The sequence below is a fragment of the Bacillus rossius genome, chromosome 3, assembly GCF_032445375.1.
Source record: "Bacillus rossius redtenbacheri isolate Brsri chromosome 3, Brsri_v3, whole genome shotgun sequence".
Taxonomy (NCBI): domain Eukaryota; kingdom Metazoa; phylum Arthropoda; class Insecta; order Phasmatodea; family Bacillidae; genus Bacillus; species Bacillus rossius.
In genome coordinates this window covers 98274166-98285984 of record NC_086332.1, presented here as the reverse complement: position 1 = coordinate 98285984, position 11819 = coordinate 98274166, and the positions used below count along the sequence as shown (strand labels likewise).

The 11819-nt window shown below is 40.7% G+C and overlaps 1 protein-coding gene across 1 annotated transcript in view; it reads left to right on the top strand.

Moving 5' to 3' along the window:
• The first annotated feature begins 254 nt into the window (after positions 1–254).
• LOC134531345 (serine/arginine repetitive matrix protein 1-like) overlaps positions 255–11819 on the top strand; it is a 53564-nt gene continuing 41999 nt past the window's right edge. Inside the window, exons 1-2 of the mRNA XM_063367043.1 lie at positions 255–275; positions 1584–2818. Coding sequence (XP_063223113.1) covers positions 255–275; positions 1584–2818 — 1256 coding nt within the window. The remainder of the gene's footprint in view (positions 276–1583; positions 2819–11819) is intronic.

Sequence of the window (11819 nt, the reverse complement as noted above, 5' to 3'; positions counted from 1 at the left end):
GGAGCTGCGTTAATTCTTTTTTGTGAGTAGAGAAAGTGGTATTCCACATATAAGTTTTCCTGCGTGATTGATTTCAGAATACTGGTTCATGTTAACAAAGTTTCTTTTTTGATTAACTAGTATTTATAGACTTCCTGCTGAAGACTTAGCAAATGAAAATCAGTACCTGCACAATTGAAAGATGTATTTACTTTATTATTTCGTTTATTTTGGTTCTTCCCTTGTCAACAAAGAGGTCATTGCAAACAGACACAATGCAAGTCAGGGAAGCAAGGGTAAGTAATCGGCATTGGCCTATAGTAAAAACACAATTCTAGGATTTGTTTCGAGTGATTTCAGGAAAACTTTGTAATACCTAAATCAGAATTTAGGTTTTAGTATTCAAACCCGATTCATCCAGAAAGCGAGTCTATTATTTTACCTAAGTTCCACTTTCCTCGGTACTACTTTTGATAGAAGGTTACGTATTTGAAAAAAAAAGGCACACTGTTAAACATTATTCCAACCCGGGGATTAAGAAGAAACTACAGAAATTTTGCCAAATTACTTGGCCCGTAAGATTTCTGTAAAATTAAGCTATCTTTAAACATTTTCGCGAAATATCAAACTAACTCATCACTTGCAAGCAGTATCAGGTGACATTGTTTTGCTTATGCTTGTCACGCTGAAGTATTTCAAGTCAGGTAAATTTCACGCACTAATACGTAGCCTAAATGGTATTCATTATGGTCCACTCAGCTTATTTTCCGGATGTAAAGCCAATTATTATTATATTCTTGTGATAATGTTTGAAATGACATTACTATAAAAACAATGGTTCGAATGTTATGTAACATTTTAATATGCATTGTTTATTAAGTCAAGACACTTCTGGGTCCAGTGCTGTAACTTGGTTTGACGGGAAGAATCTAAAGAAGTAATAAGTAGAAGAATATATATGTTTTAGGCGTTAAGTTAAATTATATCCCCATTTAATTTGTTATTACACACATCAATGTTATTAAATTACAGATTTAACAGGAAAATCGTGATTTTTGCCAACAAGATAAATTCATTAGCATTTTAGTTGATTTACACTAAAATGTTCACAAATCTGAGGCTTTAACTTACTGCTAGCTTTTATTTATTTTTGAAGCACTCATCGGACCATTTTCGTGACTCACGAATCAGTTATCGGTTTTTCTCAACTAAGTAAAGCCCATAATAATGTATAATGACAGTAACAGTTTTTTATTCATAGTGCAATTTATGTATGTGTGTTTCAGAAAATCAGCATTATGAAATCAACCTTATCAGCAGTCATGACAGCCAGCATCTTTGGCCTTAGGTTACTGCAAAGGAAGTGGTGCGTTTTGGCTTCTATTACGCCCTATTGGCTCCACGGCATCATTCAACGCCGAAACATCCAGCATACTTATCTGAGAGAAGTGGGGGAGGTGTTTAAAGCTTACCCTCCCGAACACCGACAAAAATCGCCATTTTCTCAAAGGGAAGAGGCCTTTGATATTTATTCTACTGAACAACTGGTATTCGACACATCGTTTCCGAGGAAAGAGGTATGTGAGACCTATCTCCTCGAGCAGCTGCATGAGTCACCATCATCGCCAAGGGAAGAGGCCTTTGAAAATTATCCTTCTGAGCAGCTGCAAGATTCACCATCATCTTTGAAGGAAGAGGTCTACGAGACTTATCCTCTTGAACAGCTGCAAGCATCAACATCATCTTCAAGGGAAAGGGCTGTTAATGCTTATCCTTCCGAGCAGCTGCAAGACTCACCATTATATTTGAGGGAAGAGGTCTATGAGACATATCCTCCCGAGCTGCATGAAGCACCATTATCCCCATGGAAAGAGACTTTTGACACTTATCCTCCCGAGCAGCTGCAAGATTCGCGATCACCTTTGAGGGAAGAGGTCTACGACTCTTATCCTCTTGAACAGCTGCAAGCATCAACATCATCGTCCAGGGAAAGGGCTGTTGATACTTATCCTCCCGAGCAGCTGCAAGACTCACCATCATCTTTGAGGGAAGAGGTCTATGAGACATATCCTCCCGAGCTGCATGAGGCACCATTATCTCCATGGGAAGAGATTTTTGACACTTATACTCCCAAGCAGCTGCAAGATTCGCGATCACCTATGAGGGAAGAGGTCTACGAGACTTATCCTCTTGAACAGCTGCAAGCATCAACATCATCTCCAAGGGAAAGGGCCTTTGATGCTTATCCTCCCGAGCAGCTGCAAGAGTTTCCATCACCTTTGAAGGAAAAGGTCTATGAAACATATCCTCTAGAGCAGCTGCATGAGTCACCATTATCTTTGCAAAGAGAGGCCTTTGAGAATTATCCTTCTGTATACCTACATGTATCGACATTGTCTCCGAAGAAAGAGGTCTTTGAGACTTATTCTCTTGAACAGCTGCAAGCATCAACATCATTTTCAAGAGAAAGGGCTCTTGATGCTTATACTCCAGAGCAGCTGCAAGATTCACCATCATCTTCGAGGGAAGAGTTCTATGAGACATATCCTCCCGAGCAGCATGAAGCACCATTATCTCCATGGCAAGAGACTTTTGACACTTATCCTCCCAAGCAGCTGCAAGATTCGCGATCACCTTTGAGGGAAGAGGTATACGAGACTTATTCTTTAGAACAGCTGTATGCCTCAACATCATCTTCAAGGGAAGGGGCCTTTGATGTTTATCCTCCCGAGCAGCTGCAAGTGTTTCCATTCCCTTTGAAGGAAGAGGTCTATGAAACATATCCTCCAGAGCAGCTGCATGAGTCACCATCATCTCTGCAGGAAGAGCCCTTTGAGAAGTATCCTTCTGAATACCTACATGTATCGACATTGTCTGAGAAGAAAGAGGTCTTTGAGACTTATTCTCTTGAAACGCATCAATCATCAACATCATTTCCGAGTGAAGATGTGAATGAGACTCATCCTTCCGAACAGCTGCAAGTGGTATCACCACACAAGAGAAACAAGAGTTCTGGTCCCCTTACCTATTATAAGCTACAACTACCACCGTTTCCTCCACAACAAGTTCCTTTGAAAGAAGTGCTGTATGAAACGTTTCCTTCTTTGAAAACTGATATTGACACTACCCCTTCAGAATAAAGAGGCATTTTTGCGATAAACCAATGACCGTGTTTCTATCACCCCTTAAGGACAAATGATTTTAGACCATTTCCTAGACCAAATGCACATGTAATCATATTTCCCAAGGGTGAGTGGTAATAGTACCACTGACACGTATACTTTCCCAAGAAGCAATTTGAGGTCACATTAGCCATTTGTCAACTGAATGGTTACGGTGAGCCTTAGAACATCAGCGTACAATGTACAACGATTCAAAAGGAACATTACGACAGCTTCGATGCCAATCCGATTGATCTAATGATTCCATAAAACTAAATTGCAGCTGTGATCTATGAGTCGAAAAGGGGACTAGGGCATGCCAAAAAGGATAGTTTCTTCGTGATCTCAACTCTAATAATCTACTTATCTTACAAATAAAAATCATTAATTTCTTTAGCAAACATCAAACATGCGCATCCTGTTTGACATTCAGATAATGCCAAAGAGTGGATATTTACGCCACCCATTCATATTGTTAGAGACATCCTTGGCATGATAAATGACTGGAAAGAGGCATTATTTGAAAAATATATTCTGGCTTTATAGATTTCCGTTTATTATACAGTGCTCACATATGTGTAGCTAAAACCAGGAGATTAAAATTTGAGATCATTCACAAAATATCATTTCCAAATAAGAAGCTGCTTTAAACTACTGAATATCAGTAAAATTCCACTTATTTATAGTATATGAATTTACCTAATTTTCTGTTTGAACAGTTTTTTAAGAGTTCAATTTTACTTTTAAAAGCGTGAAATAAATCTAATTAAAAAATACCATTGTAAAAGAACCTAAGCTTTTTGCCCGAAACTATGTCACATCAAAGTTCTTTATGAATTATTCGTGCATTTGATTTAGAATTATAAATAGCGTGGAAACCCATTAGCTAAAGAACATAAAAGAAAGATCAACAAAAAAAATATATGCTAACTAGCTCATCAGGATATTTCTTATATCGCCGTTGTGATTTAAATGTTTTACATGACGGGAAGAATAATGTTTATTATAACGTGAAGTGCTTTAAACACGTTAGTAATGTAAAATCAGCCGAGAAAAAAAATCAACAGTTTATTTTCTACGTGCTATACCAGTACCCCAAATAAACAATTGGTAAAAGAAGGGACAAAGTCGGTTTAATCCCGAACTCGCTCAATGTTTGTTTAATTTTCGGTCGCCAACTTCTCGGGGCGCGTTTTGCCAATGCCGGGTTAGCAGTTTAGTCGGATTTGAATTAAGTACTGTATTAGTTAGTGATTGCGAGTGAATTCAGGCATTGTAAATGATTTAAGCGTGTACTTGCGATGATATATTTTTGAGTTTATTTTATTTGTGCGTGCTATTATTTATATTCAAGGGTATACATGACGTAAGTCAATGTGGAGTTCGTGAAATGTTTTGCAATTTTTTCCCGTTTATTTTAAGGAATTGTAATGACAGTTGTAAAACATAAGTGGATATAAATACTTACGTACTTACTATTTCCTGTGAATCAGAATATCCCAACAATATAAAGCAATGTTTCGAATTTTCTAAACCTGTGTATGGTAGTACACGGCATTTTTAAAATTTGAGTTTCTAAAGCACATAACTTCCTTAAGGCACAAAGTGTTGTGTGTATTCCTATTTATTTATCCACAAGGAACTACCTTCCTTATATTTTAAGTCAAATTTATATAGCCTATACTCTGTATTATTAAATCTTTCATTATTTAATTTTTTTCCAATATTATTATTATTGAGATAATGAAGTGCTGTAAAGTCCTCAATGGTGTTCAATTCAACAAATACATTTACTCTTGTATTTTAAGTGTAGTAACAAGATGTGTGTGACAGGATTGCCTACTCCAGTTAATCTTTCCACAGCCTGAATAGTAGATTACTAGAACAGGTCACTTGGATGCTTCCAGCAAACCTTGTACAGAACATATAATGAAATGGTGTCTTTGTGGCTAGGCACATTTACAAACTATTAATAACTGTGTAACACCCCTCGTGCCTTAAAATAGAATTATTTGGAATTAATTAAAAAAGCCTTGGAAACAAGCTGGGTAAAAACAATGCGTTAAATAAATTGATTTACCAGAGGCGCCACGAGGTGGGAACAAACACAATTTAGGAACTTCCTGTAACAAGCAAAGGGGAAGTTGGGGGATCGTTAACGTCAATAAAATAAAAACTACACGATTAACTTGATCTATAGTTTCCCTGTTTTATTTGCCCTGATGAATTATCATGTTTCAATTATTTTGACATACATACAAAAGGTTTTAACAATTTTCCAAGATTAACAAAAGGAAAACGAAATTGGGGCCGGCCCGGCTTACTGAGAATTATTTACATTTTTAGTTTGAACTATAAACATTTGTATTATGAGTTTCACACCCAAAGTTGGATGGATCCGATGATTACATTGATAATTAGTTTGATTTGTTTTACATTTTCTTGAGAAAAACACTGGTCGCTGGTGAGTTGGTCATCCGGTTAAGATAGTTCGTAGCTAGGTAAAGGGGAAATGTTGAATTTACATTACCACCCGGGGTCTTCAAACAATCACGTCGGGTAGTAGAAGCGTTTCTTCGAATGTGACCCACGGAACAGAAAGGGGGGGGGGGTGGTCACGAGATGAGAGCAATCAATCTCTCCCCGTCATCGAACCCTGTCTGCAACAGTCCAAATCAAAACTGATTAGAACTGGTATACAGGCAGTCTATGGGGCAGAAAATGCCCAAAAAAAATTTAAGGGAAAAAAAGGGGGTTCGCGAATTATCACTCACCAAAACAGGGGAGTTGCCCAGCACGCTTCCATCGTGGAGTCAGCCAGGGTCTGGAGCTCGCGAATAGCGCGGCAGGACGCGGATGATTTCTTCATGATTAAAAAAATTTAAAAGAGAAAAATTTCTAAGGCAAATAACTAAACTATGCAGACAGACTAATCTACTAGAAATGACTTGAGGGATAGCATCCCTTATACAAAGCGACTACATAGCGGTCGGATGAAGTCTTGACGATTCGCCGATACTCGATGGAGGTCTGTCTGCGGACGCGACGCGAGTTGATCTGTGTCGCTGGAAAAGGCGTCTCGTAATTAAAAGTGCCCACCGGCTCTAACAGGTGGAAGGGGGGGTGTCTGGGCCGCCGAAAAATACCGAACTTGCCCGAACGCGGGCGGAGAAAAAAACTCTAGCAGGAGTCTTGAAGTTGGCCACACTGGGCGACCGTAGAGAACTCTGTCGGAGGAGGCTGAGTTGAAAAGAATCGACTCCCGCCTGGCGTCCATATAACTCAAGGGAGAGCGGTGCTGCTCTCTGGCGCCCTAGAGGGTAGGCAAGCGGAGAAGTTCGCGACTTAGTCGCTAGGTGGTGCTTGTGATCAGTTTTGGCGCACTCGCTTTTGCGAGAAGACCTTGAGAACGGTCACTGGTGTCCAGGGGGTTACGACCGGTCATTGGTCTTGCTTGGAACTGAGAAGGGGGGGAGATGGGGTAAAATGCAACGCTGATGGGAAACTACGCCCCGTCGTGGCTACAGAGGGGCGAATATAACACTACGACGTGATGAAAAACGCGAATCTCAGCTCGTCTCTGCGAACTGGTCGCCTGCAAGCTACAGGCTTGCCTTTGCAGTTAGGGTCACGAAGAGAAATAATATTACGGGCTTGAGGCGTGACTGAAGGCGGAGGAAATGGTAAGCTGTCTGCTAGTCAGGGATTAGGCCAGCAGAATATCCGATACGCCGATGGGAAAGGGGCTCCAGAGCACTGAGACAAAGTTTAACTCAGAGTAGTACACCAGACTAACAAATTAAAATTACACTATAGTAGAGCAAATAAAATTTCCACACAAAAATTTAAAATCATAATAAAAATTTAAAATATATCGTGTCGAATTTACTAATTAACGGCACATACTTCCCCCCTGAAAGACAGAGTCAGGGTGGCCCACTTGAGCCACCAAAAACCTGGGTTCCAGAAACTTACCCTGTACCAGGATCTACTGTAGTAAACTACTTACAATGGCTAACAATTCTTACGTGTCTAAATAACGGCTAAAACTTACAGCTAACTTATTGAATTAGGGGCGCCCCTATAAACTAGACAACTTAATGTAACACTTCTTAACCTAAATTTCTTATAAACTAGTACCATGGATTTTTTTTATATTACTTATAATTATGACCTAGGTTTTTTTGTTTTATACCAACACGTTGGTTGAGTATGGCATGCCGTAGTAGGAACGCTGTTCCTTGTATAAAGAAACACAGGGAAGAGTGCCCTCATTTTAGGATGGGGTGTACTTTCCTTAACTGAGAAATGTGCGCGCGCGCGCGATATTCGCCGGAACTGGGGTCGGCTAACGCGACCGTGACTGGCGTGAGGTATCGCTGGATCTGCCAGGGGCCATTCCAACGATATGAAAGCTTGGCTGACCTCTTGTCGATCGCCTTGCTGAGTGTGTGTGCTCTGCACAACACTAAATCTCCTACTCTGTAGGGATTGGGATAGCGTTTTTTGTTATATTTTTGCCTGCTTGCCTCGTGGGCCAAGTTCAGGTTTTTACGAGCTCTACTCCAGACTTCCTTAATGTTCCTGGGGTCGTCTGGCAGTAACTCTTTTAACGTCCATTGATTAGAGAGTGGGGTGTTGGGCTGGTATGTAAACATGAGTTCAAACGGTGTTGTTTTGTGACTTTCATGTCTGGCGGAATTGAAAGCCATTTGTAACCACACGAGATTGGAATCCCACCTATCCTGCGAGTTCGCATGGAATGCTATCAAGGCAGACCGGAGGTTTCGGTTGAAACGCTCCGCATGCGAAGGCTGGGGGTAGTAGGGAGTCGTGGTCACATGCTGAATGCCGTGTGAAAAACACATGTTTTTGAACTGAGTCGATTTAAAGTTTGTGGCATTATCGGAAACAATAATGGAAGGTACCCCGGATATTTTGAAAATATAATTTTGGAGGGCTCGAATGGTGATTTCGGCCGTGGCTCTTCTAACAGGGATTAGCCACACAAATTTTGAGAATGCATCTACGCATACTAGAAGCATCGAATTTCCGTCTTTTGACCTTGGGAAGGGTCCCACAAAATCTATGAAAAGCTTTTGCATGGGCCTTTCGGCCACGTCAGAACTTAAATAGCCGAACTGGGTCTGCTGCGCAGGCTTACTCAATGCACATAATTTGCACAATTTCACCCTTTGCGTTATATCCTTGTGCATTCCGTCCCAGATAAAATTCCTGCGAATGTTTTCAATTGTTTTGAAAATTCCTAAGTGTGCGCCCAAAGGTGACGAGTGGTAATATTGAAAAACCATGTCCCTGAGATTCTGAGGTAGGGCTATTCTGAAATTTTTTGCTTGTTGTGTCCTTCGGTAAAGTATGCCTTTTGAAAGTTTGTAATATTTTGGAGGTGAGCCTGATTTTATTTGGTTAATTATGTTGGACAATTGTAGGTCAGAATTTTGATTTGATTGTATGTCGGAAAATGCTAGAGGAAAATCTGTTAACAATGCGTGGCAGGACATAGGATTGTTTTCCTGAATCTCGGAGTTGGAAGGATTCTCGAACATTCGAGAAAGAGTATCTGCCACAATGTTCTGTGAACCACGAATATGTTGGATTTGAAATTTCAGAGAAGCAATCTTGACAATCCAGCATCCTAATTTACCTAATTGCTTGGGGTGAGCCAAAAGCCAAGCAAGGGCCTGATTATCGGTTTCCAGCAGAAATTCTTTATGTTCCAAATAGGGCCGGAACTTGTCTATGCCGAAAACTACAGCGAGGCACTCGAGTTCATACACCGAAGAGGATTTTCTTTCCTGGTGCGTTAAGGTGCGGGAGGCGAAAGCTATAGGCTGCCTGCAGCCATCGAATTCTTGTGACAACACGGCCCCAATGGCCACACTGGATGCATCGGTTTGCAAAATAAAAGGTTTACTGAAATCAGCCATTCTAAGTACTGGAGGGCTCGCTATTGCATGTTTTAGAAAATCAAAAGCTTTGTCCTGTTCTGGACCCCAGTTGAAAACGGAATTTTTTTTTACGTAGAGCATTCAGTGGTGCTGCATGCTCAGCAAAATTAGGTATAAATTTGGCGTAAAAATTTGCCATGCCAATAAACCTGGAAATGCCCTTAGCATCTTTAGGGGGTTGGAAATCCTTTATCGCTTGTGTGCGATTAGGGTCAATGGTCACTCCTCGACTTGAAATCAGGTGTCCGAGAAAAGAAATTTCCTGCACTGCAAATTTCACCTTCTTTGTATTAACAGTGAGGCTGGATTTACGTAGGCGCTTAAGGACTTCTTGCAAATGAGCCATATGCTCTTCAAAGGATTCTGAATAAACAACGACGTCATCAAGATAATTAAACACAAATTTGAATTTCAGGTCGCCGAAAATTTGGTCTAGAAGGCGTGTTAACACTTGGGCGCCGGTGGCTAGGCCGAAGGGTACTACCTTGTATTGATACAGATTCCACGGGACGCAGAAACTTGTAACGTGTTTTGACTCTGGTGTTAGTGGTATTTGATGATAGGCCGAATTTAGGTCAAAGACACTGAAAAATTTGGCTTTACTAAACCAGTGACATGCCGAATTTAGGTCTGGTAATGGCGTCATCTCTACTTCAATTTGCCGATTTACGCGGCGGAAATCGACCACCATGCGGTGACCTTGGCCTTGGTCCTTGGGTACTAAAAATGCCGGGGAGGCGAAACTGGAAGTGGAAGGTTCGATAACATCTTTGTCCAATAAATTTTGTATGTGATCCCGCATTATCTGCATTTTAGGTCCTAATAATTGGTAAGGGTGACACCTAACTGGGGTTTTGTCCAAAAGCTTAATTTCATATTGGGTGAGATGGGTGCGCCCTAATTTTTCACTCAAAACATCGGGAAAGTTACTGCATAACTTCTCTATTTCTCGTTTCTGTTCAAAGTTAAGATGGGTTAGTGAAATGTTATTATCACCTTTAGCCTCTGTGTGAATGGCATTTACTTTGCTCTGACATTTTGCATCCGGTGACACAAAAGAAACAAAAACTTGGTTGTTAAATTTAAAGTGAATTCTTCGTGCTTTCAAATCAATTATCATGCCTGTTTTTGCAATAAAATCGGAACCAAAAATTAAATCTGTGGCCAAATCATCTGCTACTAAGAATGGGAAAGACCAAGAAAACAAATCGATTTTTACTTTAACAAAAACAATACTATTTACCTTCAAAGGCTGTTCAGCAGCTGTAAAACATTTTATTTTTATTGGCTCTACCTTTTGAATCAAACGGTCTTGTTGTAATTTCCTGAATAGCTGGCCTGACACGAATGATCGCACGGATCCGGTATCTATTAGGCCTGGAACTTCTTGTTTTCCAATTATTGTGTTGGCGTAGGGCAAAACTGTGGGTATATTAGCTAGAATATTATGACATGTTCTTTTGTCCGTGGTTCGCGGACAATTACATTGTCTACACATAGGCCTAGACGTGTTACAGTTTTCCGTTTGCTTGTCTTGACGAGCTTTGTCTCTCTTAGCTCGCCTTTGTTTCTGTTTTCTTCTTTTGTTTTTTCCTCTGTGTGGGGAAGCGGTATTTTGTTGAACTTTTTGTTCGTAATTTTTATTAGGGCCTTGGTGAAGGGAAAAATTACTAATGGTTGTTTGGGTGGCTGGCTCAGAAAAAATTTTTTCTGGCCAGCGGTTTACACGTTTTTTGGATTCTGAGAATTTTGATAGTTTGGGCGATAGTTTTTTTGCGCGACACTGTTCAATGTAGTGCCCGGGTTTTTTGCAGTACCTTCAGACAGGTATCCGTTCATCTTTATTTTGAGGCTTAGCGACTTGTTCATTGCTGTTTTTGTGTTGCGAATTTTTGTTATAATACTGCTGTTTATTTTCTGTTATTTTGGTATTGTTGTGGGCGTAGACATTAGCTTCTCGATTTCGCTGGTGGTCTGCGTATTCTACATTTCTGTTGGAGATGCACAAGCGATCAAGCTCGGCAAAATTTTGTGGTCGGGCCTGAAAAACTGCCCGCGATCGTTCCTGCGGATTAATTCCATCGAGGATGTTTGAGACTATCTCACTCTCAGATACTCGCAACCGAAGAATTTGAGCGGCTAGTTTGATGTCTGCTATGTAATTAGACAAGGCTTCATTTCTTTGTTGTAGCCTGTTGTACCATTCCAATCTGATGTTGGTCATCAAACGGGCTGGGATAAAATAATTTAGAATGTCCTCATGAAATTGGTCAAACGAATAATTTTGCTCAATGGCGAGCGTCACTCGCTCGCTCAAGGGTAGTTGTGTGAAGGGGAAAATAACTTCTAGGAGTTCCCTGTCTGGAAGGTTTGCCTTTTGTTTAATTTTGAACAAGTTCTTTAGGAAGTCGATTAGGCTCCTGGGCTCCAACCCTGTGGTTTCCTTAAAATTAGCCAGCAGTCTTTCAACGGGATTTGTTATCTTAGCGTAAAAACTACCTCCAGTTGTCTGATTGAAGGTAGGGACCACAGGTACTGGGTTCGGTGCTAGATTAGAGGCGTGAGGTGTGACTGGCGGAGGTTGAGTTTGGTTTTGAAGTTGGTATACCTGCGGGCCCAATGGCAGGTCTGTGGTGGCGGGGCTGGGGTAAGGAAGTTGTGATTCTATCCTGCCACCAGGGTGCACAGGGGCTGGTTGTGGTAGGTATAT